This window comes from Streptopelia decaocto (genome assembly GCF_964273445.1).
Source record: "Streptopelia decaocto genome assembly, chromosome: 20".
NCBI classification, from domain to species: Eukaryota; Metazoa; Chordata; class Aves; order Columbiformes; family Columbidae; genus Streptopelia; species Streptopelia decaocto.
Window position 1 is genome coordinate 7,477,040 of NC_138675.1, and position 22,849 is coordinate 7,499,888.

Genomic DNA, 22,849 nt, shown 5'->3' on the forward strand with positions numbered 1-22,849 from the left:
CCCCATCTGGCTGGGAATGTGGAGCTCCTTGATGTCAGCACTGGCTCTCGAGAACTTTAAATGCTTCAATATACAGGTGGACAGAGTGATCCTGAACAGCATCTCTCTCTTTGTTAGATAAGGACTTTAACAAGGTTTATATTTTGAACAGGTGGTGAAATGGGCCCGCGGTCGGTGCCGTGAGGCACAGCCCGGGACGGCACTCGCGGTCCCTCTCGGGGCTGGATTTGCGCTGCCGATGCCGTGACAGCACCGCAAAGTCCGCGTTACCCTGAGAACTCCCACTTTCATAGCAGGCAATTACGTTTGTGTTGGAAATGCTTTGTTTGATTTCTGGAGCCATTCATTATAGGATCAAGGCATCCAATTGGAGCCAATTAAACCTGAGAGCTGCTTTTAAAAAGCTTTTTCCAGCCGCCAAGAGCTGGAAGGTTAAACGCGGAGGAGTGAGCATCCAGCCCGCGGGGGCGCCGGGTGCCCTCGCCGGTGCCGGCTGCGCCGCGCGGCGCACGCCGCCTCACCCACTCGCTATATTTAGTAAGAAATGCATCAGCATCTTCCTCCCTCCCAGGTTCCCCCCGGGAGCAGAGCCGGTACAGAGCTGTGCCGCTAAAAATACCGCCCGCGCCAGCCCTGGCAGCTCGTTCCTGCGCTGGCTGAGCACAGACCCCAGGGGCCCCGGCCCCGCCCCGCGGAAACACCGCTGGGTTTGTGGTTGTTTTATTAAAAAAAGAAGAAAAGAAAAAAAGGCAGAAACCAGCCGCTTCAGCATGCAAAGACCAGGAACGCGCCTGCAGCGCTTAACCTTTGGAAAGCAGTACTAGTGCCCTCGGCCGTCTGCTCTGTCGGTACAGCCCCGGCACAGCCGTCGCCGCAGCCCAAGGTGACCGGGGCGGTGCCGGGAGCCGCGTCCCCGGGCGCCGCGGGCACCGTCCCTGTTGTGCAGCAGCCCTGTGGCAGCTCCTGTCCCCGCAGGAGCCGGGAGCGCGGGCCGGTCGCCGTCCCGGCGCCGCTCGGTTGCTCGGCAGCTCGGCTCCCCAGCCCGCTCTGCTGCACGAGCGAGTCTCTGAGCCGGCGGTGCGGTGGGATCATTTATAATGGTTTGGGTAATAACACCGGCAATTTTGAAAGGTCTTTTTTATCCCGTTGACACCCCAGGTTTTGTTTGAGGTTTATTTGGATTAATTGGGCAGATGTTTGGGGAGGAGAACAAATACCTGCTGGCATTTGATTTTGCTCGTGCAGCTGTGTGGTGGAGGGGAACGGCAGCGGAAGAGCTCAGACCCGTTGGGTTGTCTCCAGGGTCAGCTGTATCCTAGAGCTGCTCGGCACAGCCAGCAGGGCGCTTTGGGTGGGGTGACCCAGAGAGGCTTTAATGGACAAACGGGCACCGCAGTTCGTGTCCCTGAAGGCGGCGCAGCAGGAGCTCTCAGTCTCTGCTACCGGCTCTTTTGAGTAATGAGTAATTAATTTATATTAATGTTTGAAGAACACTTTTCCGGCTGCCTCTCGGTGTTCACTCCTGTGTTTGACATTGGTCACTGAACACAGCGCTTAGGATTTAATATGTATCTTTTAAGAAGGATTTTAATTCCGTGTTTGAAATAAGAAAACGCCATAAATCAGAGACAGAATCTTTTAACATTTGCAGTTCCAAATGAATTCCTGGTGAGCGTCTCTTAAGCCAGATTTATATCTGATTCTGCATTGAACTGCGTCGTTACGTGGGGCTGAAAACTCTTACAAAATGAGGCATAATGCAGAAACATGCTGAAAAGACAGTTCTGCAGGAGTGTGGAACGTTATTATGCTGGAGAATATCGGAGTGAGGAACGTGCAAGAAAGAGACAATTACCGTGGATATGTTCCTTTAGTGAGCCCGGTTCGGTTCTGAGCGGGAGGGTTTGCGGGGGCGCTGGTGCGTCCGTCCCGGCGCAGCCTCGTCCGCGGCTGTTCCGGTAGCTGAAGATGAGGCGTTATTTAGCATCGCCCTGTTTTACTGACTAACCCTTAACTTGCGACTGAAATGGAAGGTAAAATCTGTCCTAATCCCGTTAGGCACTGGCAGATTCAAGGCCTGACTTTGCTAAGACTCGACTGACGGTCCTGCTGAGCCGGGCGGCCCGGGACAGAGCTGCGGTGCTGCTGTTACAAAGACCCGTGCGTGTTTAAGTTTGCTGTTCTCTGTGTGTTTGGCAGGTGAAATTCCAGAGCAGGTCTGGTTTAACTCTGGTTTCAGTTAACTACCACTTATTCACTTGATTGTTCTTTTTCTTCTCCTTTTCATGCGTATTAGGGAAAAATATTTATGGCCTTAATCCAGCTTCTTCCTACCAGGTTTGGCCTCGGGAAGGGAGCGTTTCTGTCGTCCCCGCGCCCGTTACAAGGCTCAGGAGCGGCAGACCGGCCGCTTCGAGCTGCGCTCGTGCCGACCTGGAGGAACCGCCGTGGTTTAACTGAGCTGAGCCTTACAAATCGCTGCAGCTCAGAGGGCGTTCTCCTGCTCGTAATAAACAATCCCCAGCAACGTCTCAAATTAAAATCGTAATGAAAAGTAGAGCAGAATGGTCTGAAGTCTTCAGTGTGCTGGAAGAAGCTCTATGAATGCGTTCTAAATGGGGTTGTGTAAAGTGGTTGTTAATTATTAATCGTCAGCAGAGAACGTCCGAATGCGCGGGTTGCGGTCAGGCGGGGGCGCCGCGGGGCGCTCGTGGCGGGCAGATCCAGCTCTGCTCTGGCGCCGTGCCCCAGCGTGGCGAGCGTGGGGCAGAGCTGCGGGGGCTCGGTTCGGGCGACGCTGGCGGCACGGCTGAGCCTGTGCTCGTCCTGCGCCCTCCCGGCCGTCTCCACGCGTGTCTTTGGGAAGGTGTCCCAGCTGGGGGGAGCTGTTTTCTGTGCTGCCGAGGCCGCCGTTGGTTTCCTGCTGCCGCGGTGGGCGCGGGCGGCCCCTTCGGCATCGCCAAAGCTGCGCCGTCCGTCGGCCCTCGGAGCTCAGGATTCCGAAATGTCAGCCTATAATGCCTCATTAAGGTGGCAGTTTGAAGACATCATGTACTTTAATTGAAAACCGTAAGAGTAATCTATTCCCTTTTTTCGGTTAAATTAATAGCACGGACCTTTAGCAGATGGTTGGCAAGATGCTGTTATTAATGGAACCGTCGCGCTGCCCGCGGTCCGCTCGGCGCCGCGCACGGTGTGCACGGGCACGATGTGCATCTCCCAACCAGACGCGTTTTCCACTCGGTGCCTTTATTCTCCCGCGGTGCCGATTCGCGGTCCCAGCGCTGCCGTTGCGCCTCCTTTGCAAGATTTAAGCTCTGCAGAGGTGTGGGAAGGAGCCGGCGCAGCCGCGGGTCACCTCTGCTCTCTGGGAAAGCAAGGAGCACTCGGCCCCGGATTTGAGCTCTTTCCATCCGTTAGGGCAGCAGACCCAGCGTCAGGCTGCTCAGTGACATTTTGGCGGGGTCAGTGAGCGCCCCGCTGCGTGCGAGCGGGCGCAGCGTCCGTGCGGGCGAGCTCTGCCCCCGTCCCGCCGGCGGAGCTCACCGGGGTGCCAGGTTTTGGAAACAAATCTTTTGTTTTGGTAACGAATCCTTTGTTCCCCTCTCCCATCTCTCTCGCTTCGCCACTTCCCAGAGGGACAAGCGGCAGCAGCGGGGACTGGGGAGAGCTGGGATATTTATCGCTCTCTCCTGCACAGAGGCTCTAAAACGGCTTCTGCAAAATAAATCTCCTTTAAGACCCTTCTGGAGCGGGGTTTGGCGAATTGCTCCAGGAATAAAGAAAAGCCTTCTCCTCTCCAGGCGAATAGCTGGGACCCCAGCAGCGGGGGCCCGGGGGGCTGCCGCGTCCTGGCGGCTCGTGGGTGTGTGTCTGCCAGAAAGCGGGCGTTTAGAAAGCAGCCGCGTGCTGGGGAGCACAGGGCGAGGCGGAGTGTCCTTGCACAGGTGCCACCGGGCAGCTGGTGCAGAAGGGCGTCCCCAGGGCGAGGGCATCGCACCCGCTGCGGCATCTTGGGGGGAGCCGCGGCAGGGACGCGGGGACACGGGTGCTGGGACATGGCAGTGCAGGGACACGGGTGCCGGGACACGGGGACACGGGTGCCGGGACACGGGGATGCGGGTGCCGGGACACGGGGATGTCGGGTCCCAGCCGCGGAGGTTCGGTGCGCGGCAGCCCCGGTGCCAGCTCCCCTCCCCGGGCAGGGAGCCCCTCAGCACGGCGCTGGCTGCAAATGATGCAGTTAGTGAGCTGCAGATACTGATAATAAAACCCGGCTTCCAGCTAATTAGATAGAACGTTAGTTGGTGTACCCTTACTCAATTAGAAAAACACATTTTAAATGAAGTTCTAATTTATTTTTGTCTTTAATGGCGTTGCGGTGGCAGAGGCAGTGCTTCCAGGTGCCTCGTGTCAGACACCGCAGGAGGTGACACCGCGCGTCCCCGCGGCGTGTCTGGGGACAGCCGGGGCGAGCCGTGCCGACTGCTGCCGCCAGCCGGGCGGGTTTCTGGCAGGAAATCCACGGGGAGCTTTGGAGAACCAAAGCCACGCGAGCCCAGCCCGCCGAGCTGCTCCGGCGTCTCGGCAGAACGCTGCCCTGGGACCCCGTCCCGCGTCGGCCGCTCGGGCAGTCGTCACTGAGACCGCAGGAGCGTTTGGGTTTGTCCCCTGCTCAGCGCCAGAGCCTGCAGACCAACCTCTGCTTTGGCAAGCCGCGGATCGGTAACGCTGCCACACCAAGACAACCCACAAACCTTTACCTGCAAAACGAAATACAAAGTTTTGGTTTAAAAGCGTGTGGGAAAGGCTCCGGTGGCCGTCGCGTACGGCCTGGCTGATGTGGCCAGACAGGCTCCAGCTGACGGCTCTTGGGTGCGTTTGAACTGGTGATCTTAACAAACCGGGGAGCGCAGAGAAAAATTAATGTTCATTTGTATAAAATGTTTTCAGCCCGAGCGGCAAAGTCTAAATTGGGTCACTGAATTATGTGACCAAGATTAGGATAAAACATAACTTGTGTGATTTTAATGTTAAATTATCTGATTGCTTTGCAGGGTGCTTGTGTCAGCTGGTCAAGTCGAGCAGCTTTTCCTCCCCAGCCTGAGGAGCTGTGTCCGGGGGTAGCAGTGGGACCGGCACACCCGCACACCCGCACACCCTGCGGCTGGCAGCAGCGGGACCCGCACACCCGCGGTGCTGCGGCGCTCGGACGCGCTGGGGCTGACGGGGGGGACGCGCTGCGGGACCCGCACACCCGCGGTGCTGCGGCGCTCCGACGCGCTGGGACGGGACGGGCGCGGGCGCTGCTGCCCTCGCCCACAGGTGCTCCTGGGTGGCCTTGGGGCCCCCGCTGCCGCCTGCCCTGCCCGGCGCCTCGGGACGCGATGAGCTGGTCGTGCACGGCGAGCACGCGCCTCCTTTTATCTCCTTGCTCGGTTTGTAATTACCCAGCAGAGCCGGGGCCGAGCTGCGGTTTGACCTTGCTGTGCCACGCTGCCTTTTGTTTGTAATCGCAGGCAAGAAGCAATGGAAAAGGGTTTGATAGGAGACAAAAGCAAACAATCGCCTCGCTCCGAAGATACGATGAATGGGGTGTAATTGAATTTTTTGGTGAAGACATTGATTTGACCCTGTAAGACACACAGAGTGAAGCATTAGGGGAATTAACGCACATTAAAATGCAGGGTTTTTTTATCAGAGGGCTTTTATTGTGCCTATAGTTTTGTTTTTAATTATTTAATGACTTTGTGTCTCCTAGTGATAAATCTATTTCTTCCCCTTTCTCAGAAGGAAACGGTGCTGGTGTGAGCGGGGGCGCGCGGCGGTTCCTGAGCGGCCCTGGCGCCCACCGCGCGGGGGCCGGTTCCTGCGAAACCCCCGTTTTCTGTGCAGCACCAGTGCGGGGTTCAGCACCGGTTCGGGGTTCAGCACCCATTCGGGGTTCAGCACCGGTTCGGGGTTCAGCACCAGTGCGCGGTTCAGCACCGGTTCGGGGTTCAGCACCGGTTCGGGTTCAGCACCGGTTCGGGGTTCAGCACCAGTGCGCAGTTCAGCACCAGTGCGCGGTTCAGCACCGGTTCGGGTTCAGCACCGGTTCGGGGTTCAGCACCGGTTTGGGTTCAGCCCGTGCCCAGGACGCGCCTTTCACTGCAGCCCCGGTGGCCCGGCTGTGTGTGCGAGTGTTCACCGTGAGCGTCGCGGCGCTGCCCCGGGTCACCCGCGGGGCTCTGCCACTTGGGGCGGCAGACGAGCGGTTCTTTTCCCACAGTCTTGCTGCTTCTGTGCCGAAGAACTCACAGAAGTGTCGAACCGCGAATGTGTTTGTGCCCGCGTGTCCCCGGCCCGGCGCGGGCTGTGCGGCCGCGATGGCTCTGCCGGCACCGGAGCCGCGTCCCGCCTGCAGCCTTTGCCTATACCAGTCCTTGTAATTTTGAGCGCTCGGGGCAGGGAAGGCAGCGTGGAGGATTCGCTGTCTCTTTACGTGTTAATTTATAGCGCTGCTGTGAGCTAGATTTTCCTTGTTATCCAAGGTATTTCCTCTGGAGGAGGGAAATCAGGCTGTAATGTATCATTAAGCGGAAAGCCTGGGGGAGCTCCTATCCTAGCTGGTGCGGATCCTTCTTTTATCCTGTTAGAAGAATTGAATTACGCGTTTTGAGTTGTCTGGAGGCCCAGGTTGGCGCTTCCCCGCGGCGGGGCAGGAGCTCCGGACGCGCCGGCACCGCGGGGCCGTGTCGGGGTCGCCCGCGTGTCTGCCACGTCGATCCTTCGCCCAGATTTGCTGAGCGGGCCAGCGGGACGGAGCAAAGTGGCCAAGCCTGGAGCCACACTCACGCTCCTTTACCTCAAGTACTCGGGGTTTCTGTGCTGTAGCAGGACATTGATCCTGCCATGAAACCTATAAATCGCTATTTTCTCCTTACGGCAACTTGATTTTGTGTAGGAATAAGCAAAGTCCCATGCTAATCCGAACCCCTCCGACCCTGCCTGCTTTTGCAGGATTCTAAGGGTGAATGGGCTGGATCCGCCTGTGCCTCGCAGGGTTTGTTCTGCGAACAATCGCAGGCTGTGGGGACCCCCGGGCTGGGAATCAAACTCTGCAAATGGCAGCACATTTGGTGGCAATACTGCACTTGCCCTGTGTCACAGCCATGTGTGCCGCTGCACCGGCGGCTCCCGCGCTGGCGGTGCCGTTGGGAGCCCGAGGAGACCCGGCCAGACCGTCCGGCGCGGCAGCGTCACCGCCTGAGCGCTCGCCGCTGGTGGGAAACACGGCCGGCGTGTCCTCGGGAGGGCCGCGCGGGTGCTGTGCCGGCAGCCGGCGCGCGCTGGAGCGCCGCAGCGGCCAGCGTGCGGAGTTCACACGGCAGCAGCCAGGGGTGCCGGAGAGGCGCCGCCAGGGCGCCGCGCCGCTGCCGCTCCGGTGACCCCCGACCGCGAGCCGCGCCGGGGAAGCCAGGGCCGCGGCGCATTCTGGGGGAATTTATTTGCAGTGTAAACATGTTGGTTAGGAGTCATTAATATGACATTCACACAACTCTAATAAAGTACATAACACGGAGATCTGGCACTGTTGCAATACCCAGAGGACATTAAGTATGAGTCTTAAAACCAAGAGTATTGGAAACAAGATATTTTTACGTCTCGTTTGGGAGTAATATAATTGTGTTTTGTGGCTCTAGCAGATGCTTGGGCCAGCTGGTTGGAGAGTGTTGTGGGTTTTTTTAGCTTTGGTACTATACAACTACAGCCCTTACACAGAACTGTCTTTAGAAGAGCTATCGCCTCCCGGTCGCAGGGCCCGTGCCGCGCGCTGAGCGGCGGCCCCGAGCGCTCGGAGCCGCTTCCCCGACCGTTCCTCGCAGACCGGCTACCGCGGGTCTCGGGAAGGGAAACCGACCGGCTGGGAGGCGGTTGTTGGAAGAGAACCATCAAAAACCACCTATTTCTGTCTGGGGGGGTGAAAGCGTGTTCGCTGCAGCCCAAGGGCCCGTGGCCACCTCGGCGCTGGGACGTGGCGGGTGTGGGGCAGCGGGGTGTCCCCTCCCTGCCTCTCCGAGGGGCCGGGCGGCCGCTCCGCGTCCCCGTTCGTACCAGCGCCGTCATCAAATATCTCGCGGCACCCATAATTTCCTGTGAACAAATCGGTTCTGATCTGGAAGTAATCGCCCGTATCATTCCTGCAAGTGGGAGCGATGACTTATGTTGATGTCACCCGCTGGCTTTTTATGGCAACGATTAATAATTCAGTAATTCTCTCTGCAGTGATGCTGTGTGCCGGTCTCGGCGCGCCTGCCCTTTGCCTCCCGCCCTAACGCCAGGCTCCCGGCGGTGCCGCGGCCACCGCAGCTGCCAGCAGGCTGCCTGTGCCGGGAACTGCCCGTGCCTTTCCCCGCTTGCCTCTGCTCCTGCCGTTGTTAAATCGGGCTCTGGTGCTGTGACTGTGAACACTGCTCTCCCAGGCAAAACCTGGCTTAAGCTGCAGAGCTAACCCGGGGCTGGCAGCTCCTTGTCTCTGTTTTAAAACTTTGTGGTTTCCAACACAGCCATGCAAATAACTTCTTTTTCTTTCTGCGTTTCTCTTTCAGGAAATTGCAGCTTATTTAATAACGTTTGAAAAGCACGAAGAATGGCTAACAACTTCCCCTAAAACAAGGTAACGTTGCTCCTGCTTCAGCACATTGACTCGTTCTCGCTGGCGATTCGCTAATCAATGCCTTGGCCACCAAGTGAAAACTCCCAGTCACGCTTGATGCCTTGTGACACCGAGCTCTCATTAATTGACTTTTTTTATTGAAAGAAATCCGATTGATTAAAAATGGAACAGCTGCAGTCTTGACAGGCTAAAGTTTGAACCCGATGGCTCGGGGTTGACTGCAGCCCTTCGGCTGCGCTGGAGCCCGTGGCGAGGCTGCCGGCCGCTCGTCTCGCGGGGCTCTGCAGCCGCAGCTCCAGCGAAGCAGAGGCACAGCCCGCCCCGCGCTCTGCCCGGCCGGCGTGCAGCCACCGGCATTGTTTGCCTTCTGCTGCTTTTCTTGCTGGGGTTAAGTGCGTGATGGCGAGGAGGTCCCAAAAAGCTGCATTAACAGACGTGTTTGCAGTTTGTTATTCAGTGAATGTCATGTCTTCCTGGCGCTGCCATAAACGTTCAGCTCCCCCGGGACCCCGCAGGGAGGTTTGCGGGTGTTTTGCTGACGTTTCTGCCTCGCTCGGGCTCGCAGCGGTTCTGGATGTCTCACTGGCACAAAAACGACTCTTGCGTTCTGATGTTGCAGGATTTTGTCGTTTTCTCTTTTTGTCGATCTGCCTCTCTCCTGCCGGAAGGGCAGGATTACGGGAGGGAGCCGGCGGGGCGTCCCGTCGCCATGGCCGCAGGGCCGGTGCTGGCAGCACCGCGCCGCCGGGCGCTGCGTTTGGCGCCGCCTCGGCTGTAACGAGCGGGGGCAGAGCTTACAGTGGGGCGCAGGGACCCGGGGTTGAGCCTGCCGAACAGCACACGTTGACCCGGGGGCCGCGCAGCCCGCGGGGCAGAGGCCGAGCTGGGGCGGGCGGGCGGAGCGCCGGGCGCTGCGGGACGAGGGGCTGGGTGCCCTGCGGTTCCGCCCCGGCCGCTTCCCCCCGCACTGCGGCCAAAGGGCCCTGGGGCGCCGCCGCCCTCCTGGGTGACCCCGCGAACACGGGGCCGCCCCTCGGCCGCAGGACAGCGGTGACACGGGAGCGATGGGGAGCGCTGCTTTCTGAGCGGGGAATCCCATTTCAGAATTAATGCAGAAGAATTTCTTGCAGAACCTTTGCCAGAGGAGCTGTTGAGTGGGCAGGAAACATATGAGCCAGTCTGGGTGTCCATGGCGTCATTGAAGGTGTGAGATTACAGGTGTTTTTGTAGCAGGTCTTACGATTTTAAGAGTTTGGTTTGCAAAAAGCAACGCATGCAAATGATTTGCTGATGAATATTACTGTACCTTCCTCCCGCCTGTTTACACTTGAAAGAAATAGTGTCCCAGGAGAGGGGAAGTTGTGGTGGCTGTTCAAGGACCTTCCGAAATTGTTGAGTTGGTTTTTCTTTTTTTTTTTTTTAATATAAAAATTAATTGGAAGAGTTAAATGCTGAGTTCATGCAATTAGGCCTCCCAGTATTGCAGAATTAATGACATCGATCTGGCGCTGAACTGGAACACTCCAGTTCTTTGGTTGCTGCTGTGGGTGCTGCTGATTTCATCTCAACAATTAACACAGGTGGCTCGCCCGCTGGCAGTGGCGCTGGGACCCTCAGGTGGCCTCGGTCACGGGTGGAGGAGGAGCCGACGCTCTGGTGGTGCCATCGTGGTGGCGCCATCGTGGTGGCGCCAGAGGAGCCGCAGGAGAGCGTTCACAGGATCTGAAATGGCTTTTCTCTGAAACTTGGTGTCGAATGACTCTAGTTGATAAAATATGCTGATCTAAATAGACCGGAATATTATTACAACAGCCTTGTGAGTGCTCCAGTTTATCAACATAAATTAACAAGAGCGCGTCACAAGGCATCGACCTTGGTGTTTCCTTGCGATGGTGTTTGGTTGCTTGCTGACGTGCCGGATAACCCACAGCGGCGTTCCGGCGCAGGGCGCTGTGCCGGTGCAGCGGCGCTGAGCTCCGACATTGCTGAGCTCAGTGCGAATTGTGACAGCAACAAAAAACTACTTGACGTTTGTGTATCGAGTAGAACTTAATTGCTATTTACATTGGAATTTCAATGACAAAGCCAGCTTTCTTAGTCCAAAGACCTTCTGCTAGATGAAGATACTTTGCTTATCTGCTTCCAAGTGCCTTACGTAGTTGTCGATTTTAGAGTCTTTCAAAAATACACTTGAGCAGTGCGGTGGAGCTTCAGCTGTGTCTCAGGAGCGCGGCTCCGGCAGCCGAGCGGACTCGGCCGTGCCGGGAGCTCGAGGTGTTTCCCAGCAGGAGGGAGTGCGGGCGGGTCCGCGCCCCGTCCTGGCTCCGCGTCCCGTCTGCTCCGTGCGACACCGGCGTGCGGCAGGCGCAGCAGGGCCGAGCTCCCGCCTCCTCCCTCCGGAGCCCAGGAGGTGACTGTTTCTTGGGAACGTTTTGGAAAGCTGGCGCCGCAAGAAGCCGTCGCTTGTGCGGACACGCGAGGCGGCTGGGGAAATTCCCAGACGGGGGTTTTTCAGCCCAGAAAGAGCCCAAATGCCGTTTTTAGGCAGGGAGACTTGGCAGTGATTAATATTTCTGCAGCTAAAAGCAGTTGGGTGGCAGCCTGCTCCTACAAATCAATAGTGATTTGCATAACACCGTCAGGATCCATTTGGGGTGATTCGGTGTTACTTCTGCTGCCTCCTGGGTTACTTTTAGCATTTAAATTCCCCTCTCGTGGCTGAAGGAAAATGTGTGTGGCTCGTGCTGGGGGCGGCGAGTCCCGCTGGTGAATCCCGGCCGCACTGGGGGCTGTGGGGACGCGTCCCAGGCAGGAGCGGCCCCGGCTCCGCGGGTTGGGGAGCGCAGGGCCCGTCCCGCTGCCCCAGACGCTGAGCCGGGCCTTGGCTGGGCCCAGCTCCAGGCCTAGGGACAGACCCGGTTTGCTTGGGCGGCAGAGAACACGGGGAGCCCGGTTTGCTCTCGTCAGAGCCGGTGCGGTGGACGGGGCTGCTCTGCCGTGTGCTCCCCTGCCCCTGCTGGCGCGGCTGCTAAAACGGGACGTGCAGGTCATGTCAGGCTGGTTTTTGTTGTGCGGTGAGCCCGGTGCGTGCGGTGACCCCAGTGTGTGCGGTGACCCCAGTGTGTCTGTGACCCCAGTGTGTGCGGTGAGCCCGGTGTGTGCGGTGACCCCGGTGTGTGCGGTGACCCCGGTGTGTGCGGTGACCCCAGTGTGTCTGTGACCCCGGTGTGTGCGGTCACCCCGGTGTGTCTGTGACCCCAGTGTGTCTGTGACCCCAGTGTGTCTGTGACCCCGGTGTGTGCGGTGACCCCGGTGTGTGCGGTGACCCCAGTGTGTCTGTGACCCCAGTGTGTGTGGTGACCCCAGTGTGTCTGTGACCCCAGTGTGTCTGTGACCCCAGTGTGTCTGTGACCCCGGTGTGTGCGGTGACCCCAGTGTGTCTGTGACCCCAGTGTGTCTGTGACCCCAGTGTGTGCGGTGAGCCCGGTGTGTGCGGTGAGCCCGGTGTGTGCGGTCACCCCGGTGTGTCTGTGACCCCGGTGCGTGCGGTGACCCCGGTGTGTGCGGTGACCCCGGTGTGTCTGTGACCCCGGTGTGTCTGTGACCCCGGTGCATGTGGTGCTGCCACAGCTGGGCTGGGTCCCCGTCCCAAGCCCCACCTGACCCCTGTCCGGCCTAAGGAACACGTGTTGTCGTGGATATCTTTATGGAGGGCTCCTTAAAGATAAGTTAGAATCTCGCAGTATATTAATTTTGTGTTAAATAATTAATAGTAAAATTAATTGAATTATTCCATTTTCAGGTAAAAATAGGGTGATAAATATTCATAACTTATTTTATTAAGGGAATTTCCATTTCCTATGTCATTAAGGTGAGATTAACTAAGGTTGGATTTAAATGAAGATTGAAAACAATTGTGCTTTGGAATTAATGTGCGGCGTTTGGTCGCTGCCACGCGCGGCGGCTCCGCGGCTGGTGCCCGCGCGCCCAGCGCCGCCGGCCTCACCGCGCGGCGTGGGACCCTGGGCTGGCTGCTCGCGCTGCTGGAAACCCTGTTTGTGTGTTCGGGGTCCCGTATGACCCGTTTCTCCTCCATCAAAGGCAATGTGTGTGCTGTCAGCTCCTTCTGCCTTGGGATGCTGCTTGACATAATCCCTGCTAAATGTGGCACGTCTCTCTTTACACTTTAAAGATTTCATGACTCTCAACACTCTCTTCTCGCCGCTCTCAGTATTTCCTACTCTTTTTTTTTTCCCCCCCAAAGAGGATAAACAGTGCAGAGATGGTTTTAAGAGGCATCGACTCATATAGATTTTCAGTCGCTGTGGTCCAGGGGTGTTGAGACACCAATAATTAATTCCTATAACAGCTCAAGTCCTTTGTTTTAATGTGACCCGCTTTGCCAGGCGTTGGCCGGGGGCGGGTTCAGGGCTGTTGGCTCCACCGCAGGTCCATGTGGTCTGAGACGCCGGCTCCATCGCAGGTCCATGTGGTTTGAGACGCCGGCTCCATCGCTGGTCCGTGTGGTTTGAGACGCTGGCTCCATCGCTGGTCCGTGTGGTTTGAGACGCTGGCTCCATCGCTGGTCCGTGTGGTGTGAGACGCTGGCTCCATCGCTGGTCTGTGTGGTGTGAGGCGCTGGCTCCGTCACTGGTCCATGTGGTCTGAGATGCCGGCTCCATCGCAGGTCCACGCACACAGACACCTCGTCCCGCCGCCGCCCTTGCAGGGTGCGAACGCTCCTGCTCCTCTTCACACAGAGTTGGGAGAGTCCTGCAGCGTCACCCTTGGAGAGGCAGAGAGCCCTGGAACACGTGGAATCGTCAGGAAAAGCAATTACCTGATAATAAAGCAATTCAGTTATTGAGCAAACTACTGCCTGCCTTGGGAAGGCCTGGTGAGCTTTTCCCGTCAGTAGATATGGCCAAGGAGGATACTGGGTGCTTGGTTTTGGACAGCTGGCTTTCGGAATTGGGGCAGGCTCTGCCGGGCGCCCTGTCCGGGTGCAGCAGACAAGGCTGTAAACGTGAGGGGTGTGGGGCCGGGGCTCCCGATGGTGGAGCCGGAGCCAGCGGAGCAGCCGGCAGAGCGTGGATTCGCGGCTCCCCGCCGGTTTAAAGGCTGCAGAAGGGCCAGGAAATCTGGTATTTGATCCCACGGTTTTAAACAGCAACAGAATTAAAGTCTTTGTCGCATTTTAAAGGATTTGCAACTTAATTTGTATTCTGGTATGGTAATAAAGAAGCATCTTTTGTCCAGGAGGTGAGATATGCAAAAATAACCTTTCAGATGCTCATAATTAACCTTTAACGATATTCTCTCATTTTTCCAATATATCCTCTGCGTCAAAAACAACATACAGAGAGAATGCCTGAGACTGCTTGTTGCATCTTAATGGCCTGCAAATACCAGCTGATTAAAAATAACCTATTTATCAGGATGATTTATTGGCGGAGCCGTGGCCCTGGCGCGCCGGGCTGGAGCCGGCACCGCGGCAGCGGGTCAGCCGCTCGGTGGCTGCCGAGCCCGCAGCCTGGGCGCTTCGCTTTCCAGATGACACCGTGTGATGGTTGTGGCAGACGTAGCGCGATTTAAACCGTGCGCGGGTGCGTTAGCCAGCGCGCGCTGGAGCACGGGCCGGGGCTCCTGCGCCCGGCGGGACCCGCTGGGCCGGTCGGAGGATGCGCAGGGATTAGTGGAACCAGACGGAGGGAGCAGCCGAGCACAGAGCTGATGGCTCTTGGTGCTGGAGAGAGCGCGCGTGGGCCTGAGCAGCAGGACGAGCCCTGAGAACAGAGACGTGCAACAGTCCGCAGGGCTCTCCTGGAGGTGCTCTGGTTGGCGTTCTCGCTACGCGCGCCGTAACAATGCTTTCATATAATCACATTTTAAATTCCGTGTGGATATCTGGTGGGTAGGCAGATGTACCGGTATGTTAAACTTTATGTCACTTAAAAATGGTTTTCAAGTACATCAGAGGGAGATCATCCAGCTGTAAAATTATCTGCTTTATGACGCTGCATCGCAGCTTTGGTCTTTTTGTTTTAATTAAAAATGTACCTTAAACCTCACACCCTCACGTAATCTCCACCGTGCCTTTTTGTTACTGTAACTTACGGACAGAACGTACAATGACACAATTCTCGTGGCGTTTTTCGGTGTGGGTGATGGGGATCAGCCCTCTCCCGTTTCCCGGGCTGACCTGGTGCCGGTTTCCTGCCGCGTGAGCCGCCTCCGCAGCAGCGCCCGCGCCCCGACAAGCGACGTTCAGCTTAAGGATGACTCCGGCGACTGGGAAGGTGCTGGTTGTTTGGCTTCTCCAGCGAGCGGCCATCCCGGGGCCTCTGCTCTGCTCCGGGCCCTGGCCAAGCCGCCGTGCCGCTCCGGCAGGGCCGGCGCTCCCGTTGGGGTTTTCCAGCCCGTGCCAGTTGTGCCAGCTGAGCTGCGTCAAACGGGGGCGGCACAGAAAAAGGGGTTTCTGTCCTCACGTGTTCGTTCAGGCTGAATTAATCTGGAAATGTGGAATTTAATCTCAACTAAAAATACTGCAAGGTAATTAAGTTCAGAAGCAGGATGAGCTGAGAGGATATAGGAAAGATAAACATCAGAATAAGACAATAATTGAGTTTGCGTTGTAAACACATTCCTATCGCAGTTTGGGGTTTTTATTTGTTTTTTTTAAGCTGCCTCATTAAGAATTTGAGCAGAAAGTGCTCAAGAGCTTCGGCGGGTCCTGGAGGGGTGGGCGACGGCCTTTGCGTTTGTTCCTGTGCTTCGCAGCAGTTTCTGTATTGGGGTTTAATTCTCTTTTATCATCCAATAGTCTATGAATGTGTTTGAAGGTGAAGAAGGCTTAAAATCGGAAAATGTGTGTTTCCTTGTGAAACCGCTTGTTTTGTGGATTCCCGTAAGCTTTTAATCTAATTATTCTAATAATTGGATGTTTAATGTATAAAATCGATAAATCAGGTTAGTATCATTAGATATTCGATGTATGAATTCTGAGGAGCGTCACGGGTGCTGTGGCGGATAAGCCGCGGTGTGTCCGCGCGGGGCCGCGCCGAGCGCTGGTGACCCGGCTCTTGGATGTATTTGCGGAAGGCTGATCTGAGCACTTTCAGCCCAAAGCGCTGGGGGGTGTTCGGTGCCCGCGGTGGTCGGCGTTGGGGCTCGCGTTGCTGCTGCTGGGGGCTCCGCACCGCGCGGGGACGGGGACGGGGGCCGCGCCGCGCTGCTCCGGCTCGGTCCGGAGACCGACCCGCGGGGTCAGGAGCAGCTGCGGCGATGGTGGCTGCTCAGGCGCCTGTTTGGACGCCGCACGATCCGCTGCGCCCGGCGCGGTGCCCTGTGCCTCGCTTTGATTTTTCCAGAGGTTTGCAGGAAAAATGCAAAAACATTTCCTTCCCATTTACTAGTAATAATTTACCCTTAATTCTGAAAAATTACTTTACGGATCTTCATATTTCACAGACCATAACTAGATTACTGCCTTTTACTGGAATACTGTATGTTAATGAAGACCGATTGGGATTACATAATAGATTTCCTCTAAAGAAGGCATTATGTGGTTATTTTTTACTGTCTGGCATTCTAGTTAATTGCCTTGTCATCATTAACTGATAGGGCTAAATTGATATAAATAAATAGAAGATGTTCTGGAGGTCAGTTTGGAAGGCAGGAGGCGCTTGGCACAGGCCGCAGCCTGCGGTTGTGACGGTCGGAGGGAGCCCGTGCGCCCAGATGTGCCCGTAAAGCCACTTCCCGCGCGGCCGGAGCAGACGGAGCGCCCGCTGTCCCGGCTGCGCGGGGATGGGCTCGGCCTTGGGCTGGGCTCGGCCTTGGGCTGGGCTCGGCATCCCCAGCATCCCCAGCATCCTCAGCATCCTCAGCACCCTCAGCATCCCCAGCATCCCCAGCATCCTCAGCATCCCCAGCACCCTCAGCACCCTCAGCATCCCCAGCATCCCCAGCATCCCCAGCAGCCCCAGCACCCTCAGCAGCCCCAGCAGCCCCAGCATGCTCAGCACCCTCAGCATCCCCAGCATCCCCAGCACCCTCAGCATCCCCAGCATCCCCAGCACCCTCAGCATCCCCAGCACCCTCAGCATCCCCAGCATGCTCAGCATGGTCAGCAGCCCCAGCAGCCCCAGCATCCCCAGCACCCTCAGCATCCCCAGCATCCCCAGCACCCTCAGCATCCCCAGCAGCCCCAGCAGCCCCAGCACCCTCAGCAGCCCCAGCAGCCCCAGCATCCCCAGCAGCCCCAGCAGCCCCAGCAGCCGTGGGTGGCTGCAGGTCCGGGAGCAGCGTGGCATCTCCTTCCCAGTTGTAGCAGGAACAGTTTGGGAAAAGTAGCTCTTATGCTGCTGTGGCAATTTATGTGAGAGCTGTGGTGGTAAATAACCGGAGAGGGAGGGAAGCATCTCACATCTCATCAATAGTGGAGACAAAAGGCTTTCTGCTGAGCCGTTACTCTTCCGTCCTTTCCCTCCTTCCCCCAGGCCGCCAGCAAGAAACCCAAATAGAGATCAGGCAGCTTTTAAATGCCACAGGCTCATAAAAGGGAGGAGATTCAGAGCTGTAATGTGCTGCGTGCTGTTCGGGTCTGTAAGCTCCACACCGTGGGGCCAGAAACAACTGCGGCGTCTGTGCCAAGAGCGCGGCCCGTGTGGTGCCCGGGCCAGCGCCGTGCGGCTGCTGGCGGCCAGGACGGTCCCGGCACCCGGCCTGCCGGGGATCCAGGACGTTCTGTGGGTTGCAGGATGCGGAGCAGCAGCGGTGCTGGTGGCGAAGATTTGTGGCTGGTGTCCCCAGCGCAGATATGGTGATGCACTGCACACCGGCAAGCGCTTGTCTCTGCCGGGGGACCTTTCAGGGTGCTCCGTGCCCCTGCTCCCAGGCCCTTTCCTTTGGTTTGCTGCTTTTTCCTGGGGCGCAGCCGTGGCGTGTGGAGCGGGCGCCGCGCTGCGCGCACCGAGATGCGCGGCAGAGCCGGGACGGACGGGGCTCCGCAGCGGGACCCGCCGCCGCTGGCGTGTTCGCGCCAGGTAATTTCAGCTGGCCGGTGGTGGTAGAAAACCATCAAGAGCTTGTTTTCCTCAGTAATAAGGTGCCTTTATGCACTTAATGGAGCATTGGGATGAGTTACTCTATAATTAACAGCTTTTACATCAACGTTACTGCCCTATTATTATGCGATAAACACGGGTGAAGGCGGGTGTCTTCGAGTGGGGTGTTTTGTTGGAGAAGAATGAGAAGCGGCGCCCGCAGGAGCTCGTCCTCGTGCTGGACGCGCAGGAGCGGGGCCGGAGGCCGCGCTGACGTTCGGTGGCTTTTCTCTACGTAATGCAAAGCTGTTTCTTCTTTTCAGACCGCAGAATGGTTCCATGATCCTGTACAACAGGAAGAAGGTGAAATACAGGAAAGATGGATATTGCTGGAAAAAAAGGAAAGATGGGAAAACCACCAGGGAGGATCACATGAAGCTGAAGGTGCAAGGAGTGGAGGTAGGAGCCGGAGGGCGGGCTGGGGGCGCGGGGCGGGACGCGCGGCCCCCGGGACGTGGTCACCGTGCCCCTGTGCCCACCTCCAGGAAACACGTGTGGTCACTGCGCTCCAGCCTTTCCCCTCTCGCTCCCCAAAAACACACGTGTTCTCCACGAGCGCTTTGAGCAACACTCGGATGTGGCTTCACCGTCTGGTTGTGTTGCTGCTCGAGTTGCCGTGAGGCTCAATGGAGACACTGAAGTGTCTTCACGCTGAGCGGCTTTTGGTGGAATACGGGCTTTTTGGGACAGGCACGGGGTGGCCACGCAGCTCGAGGGGGTTGCCAAGCGCTTGTTTTACCTGACAGCTTTGCATGTTCGTGGTTTGATTCTCACAGACCCCAGCTGGGTTTTGGAAGCGGTTACCGTGGTTTCCCGTGTGCTCGCGTTGGTCTCACAGTGTGCAGGGGTAGGATTGCTGTTGAATTCGGACCAGCACCGGGCTCTCCTTCAGGGTGTGTTTTGGAGGAGACCGTCGCTGTACTGATGGTGCTGAGCTGACAGCCCTTTGGTACCTGACGTTTTACCTCCAGAAGGTACTTACGGGCTCTCACCGAACCATCCTCGGGCTCCTCGGGGAGGTCAGAGAACAAGGTGGATGCGCCAGAGCTCATAGATCTGAAATCTCTTGTTCTCTCATATATCTGTCTTGTGCCTTGGCTCGGTACAATGTGATAATCTTTACAAATTCCTTAACAAGGAAAAAAAAGTTAAACTCTAAGTCTTATTAAGAGAGAAACTCCCTTGTGGAGATGCAGAGTATCAGTTTTGTGTCAGGACTTGTATTTAATTATTGTCATAGCAGTCCCTTAACACTGTTACAGATTAGTCCGAGAGGACAGCGGTGGAAATTTTCGGTTACTCAGTTACCGCATAAACCCTGGGACACCCCTCAAAACTCCGCAGGAGGTTTCTGTAGCGTTTGGCTCTGACAATGACCCTGCGCTCGGCACCGCGGGCCCCTCGTGGGCCGCGGCGGTGGGGGCGCTCCCGGTGACAGCCGCGGGTGACGGTGGTGGGCACGGCAGCAGAACACGGGGCTGCGACGGCGTCTGAGCGGTTCGTGTGGCTGGTTTCCGATTGCAAAGGGGAATATGGATTATCGTTAAACCTGGAACGCATCTCCTGGGAGTCTCTGCTGAAGGGAACATACGTATCAATAATTCCTCTTCTATACCAGGGTCCTAATGCATTCGCTTGCAGTAACATAAATTCACAGCAAATGGTGGTGGGTTTTGGCGTCTTTTCCTAACGCCCTATATGTGTCTATACGTGTCAAGGAGCTTTTGTTCTTCAGCAGACCCGTAAGGTCCCTAATGCTTTAATTGTCTCAGCTGACTTTGCGGTGTGTGGTGAAGGTGTTTCCCTCATGGATCATCACTTCGCCCATCAGGTTGGGTTACTGGAGGATTCCAGGTGGAGACTCTGAAAGAAATGAAAATAAATTTACAAAGAAATAACGAGTCTGTTTCCTACTCGTGGTTTTGCAAATAGTCCTTCCAGTGGCAGATTGGGAATGGGCTGAGTTACAGCGGGAATGGGGAGAGCTGTGGGTAGGAAGAGCAAGCGTTGCATTTACTTTAAAGGATATAGCGCCAAGCAACTGTTTTTACACTTAATTAGTTTGCACATCGTTTTGGACACGGACCAGAATGGAAAACGTTTTTGGTTTTGTTTTGGTATGATTAAGGGAGAAAAGGTGGAATGAAAGGATTAAATTGCTTTTCCCCGTTATTTGATGCCTTGCACCGTTAGTTTGGTGGGGTTTCGGTGGCGTGAGGGATCCTGACCCTCCCTCATCCGCTTTTAGCAAAGACAACTTTTGAAACTTAACGGATTGACATTTCTTGTTTGAAAACAATCTGTTTTGTGGCAACAGCTGAGGGTTTTCCGTGACCGCTATGAAGCGCAGCTCGGAGCGAGAGCTTCGGGACTGCGCCTCTGCTCGAGCACGTTTTCGGCGCATTCCGGTGAACAGTAAGTGGTGCGGGGGTTCGGCAGTTGCGCTGGGTGTGGGGTGCGGAGCCTGGCACCGGCAGCGACGGGAGGGTTCTGAGCGCGGGGCGCGGGCCCGTCCGGCGGCGGGCAGGGCTGCGCAGGGCAGCAGGAGCGCAGGAGCGGCTCCGAACTGGCTGCAGCGCCTTGTTTTCCGTTTAATAAACAGTGCGAACAAAGCTGAGCCGCGTGGGGTAGGATTGTAACTCAAACCCCATTCTCTAAAGTCTGGACATTTTTCATTTAGCATGTAAAGGCGGTTTCGATGCAGATTATTCCAAAAGGATCTCTGTGGACGAATGACATTAGCGTCTGGATAGATGGAAGTTGTTTGAGTAACTGATGCTGCAGCTGCACCTCGTGCTCTGGGGACGGGAGGAACCGGTGCGCTCGGGTTCCCCTCCGGGGGAGGCGTGTGGACGGGGCCCAAGGAGCGGGGCGACCAGCGCCCGCCAGCACCGGCCCCGCACCCCGCTCCCCCGCACCCCGCTCCCCCGCACCCCGTTCCCCCGCACCCCGCTCCCCCGCACCCCGCTCCCCCGCACCCTGCTCCCCCTGCGAAGCCGGGGAGACATCGCGCTGCTTCTGACCCCAAACAAACAAAATTAACACACACACACCCCTTCATGTTATTTAGCCATCCTTATTGAATAAAATGTTAGAACAAGTGTGCAAACACAAAGCAAGGCAACGGGCGCGCCTGTACCCCTCCGGAACGTGAGGTGTGTGTCACCACAGTGCTGTGCAGCGCAAACACACGTTGACGTTTATATTGACTGTTTCAGTTTAGAGAAATTCAAAATTAAATACGCTTTCTGCCAGCTCCGCGGGAAAATCCAGTTAGGAAAACAAAATCCAATAGGAGATCTAAAGATTGGTGGCCAGAAATGAAATATTTTGAGAATCAAATATACGGAGCTTGCATTGCCGGATCCGTGGTCTCGGTGTCACGTGCTGGGGACTGGAGGCGGGAGCGGAGGTTTTTGGTCCCAGCTCTTTCCCTGTGTTTGCAATTCAGACGAGACGGTTTACAGCAAACCCAGCGCTGTTGGGACCAGGGGCAGCGGTTTGCATCACGTTTGGCCCCGGTTGCCTTTCTATGCCGCGTGAGCCGGGCCCCGGGCCGCACGGCTCCGGGCTCACGGGCCCCGCGGGCGGCGCGGTGCCGGCCCGCGCAGGGCTCGCGGGTTTCGTTGGCGTGGGGGCCTGTGCGGGGGCCCGTGATCCTGTCAGCACCTCGCGTGATGGAGACCGGGGCTTCCCGCAGACCGCCCGGCCTGCAGCGGTTCAGAGCGCTGCAAATCTGTTTGTGAAGATTATGCCTTCTGTCTGACCCGAGCACGTTCCATAACACCGCCCGGGCGTTCCTGTTGGTGGTTACCCTCTGCCTGCAGTTTTTATGTGCCCGCTGCCGTAGACAAATTTTGAATAAACTGAGAATGAGGCAATACTTCCATGCTCAGGCGCAGGCGCCGGTGGCGCGGGGGCCCGTGTCTGCCCCACAGCCTCACCCGCCCCGTGTGACGGGCCCCGTGCCCTGGGGACGCGGGCCGGCCGCTGCGTGGAGCCTTACCCGCCACAGCCAGAACCGTTTGTTTATTCCTGCTAAAGAGAAGCATGATTTGGGGCTTCAAAAGGTTAAATACATCCTCTCCTGCCTCCCGTGTGCTTCCCTTCCTGCCCATCGTGTGCTGGAGGGGAGGCTGTGGCCAACGCTGGGACTTGACCTTCAGCAGAGACTTTCCCTTTGCCCAGCTGTTGGTTGCTGTCCGACCCTGTGCGCACGGAGCCGCAGGCTCCCGCACGCAGACGGTGTTAAACGTGGCAACGCCGTCCCGGAGCCACGGCAGCCCGGGCAGGGACGGCCGCCCGCACGGCGCCGCGCAGAGCGGCTTCCAGACCGCAGCCCCTTCGGGGCGCGTTTGTCACGCTCCTGAATTAACAGTTTTTGAACTACAGCAACTGTATAAAACATATGGAAGGGTTTTGATTACAAATCTGAAATCTGAAGGTTTATTAATGGCCAGAGGGCACTGGAATTTAATACCTGCCTGTTGGCTTGTCAATTCACAGCATTTAAAGAACCAGCAGTGGTTGAGATGGTTCTATATATAGCAACTTTATTTGAATAGTCGACACAGCTTTCAAAGTAAATATTAATTCCATTATGCTATAAACTGTTATTTATCACGACAGAAAGCCATAAAGTTATTTTACTAGAGTATAGCCAGCAAATTGCGTATCCTAGATGAGATACAGCGTGCGCTGAGTTCCAGCAGCAATGACCCAGCGTACTTTACACACGCTGGTGTTAAACGCGCTCGAACCCGCGTCGCGGCCGCAGCCTGTGGAAAAGCCTCTGCGGCCGTTGTCCGTCCGGCGACACCGCGGTGCGGCCGGGGCCGGGGCCGGGCGTTCGGCTGCTTCAACTACCCGACCTTCTCCCTGCAAGCGCCTCCCGACCGCCTGGCTCCGGGCAGCCGCGGTGCCGGCGCTGATGGGGGTGATTTACGGTCATCCTTTGAGCCCGGTGTAGCCCTGGAGGTGTCCAAGGGGGAGGAGTGGTACAAATCCACCCCCCTACCCTGGTGCTCTGATAAAGTGTTTTCTGCCCAGGATCTTGGAGGAACATCCTTATTTCATGAATGAC

General features: G+C 56.9%; 1 protein-coding gene across 6 annotated transcripts in view; it reads left to right on the forward strand.

Moving 5' to 3' along the window:
* The window catches only part of CAMTA1 (calmodulin binding transcription activator 1), a 152,722-nt gene that overhangs the window by 39,748 nt on the left and 90,125 nt on the right, over positions 1-22,849 (forward strand). For 5 of the 6 annotated variants that reach the window (XM_082070017.1, XM_082070020.1, XM_082070018.1 and 2 more), the window contains exons 1-2: positions 8,596-8,659; positions 18,030-18,165. In XM_082070017.1, the coding sequence (XP_081926143.1) occupies positions 18,046-18,165 (120 nt within the window). In that variant the 5' untranslated portion in view covers positions 8,596-8,659; positions 18,030-18,045. Of the gene's footprint in view, positions 1-8,591; positions 8,660-18,029; positions 18,166-22,849 lie in introns of those variants that run through there. The other variant, XM_082070022.1, reaches the window with a different exon arrangement.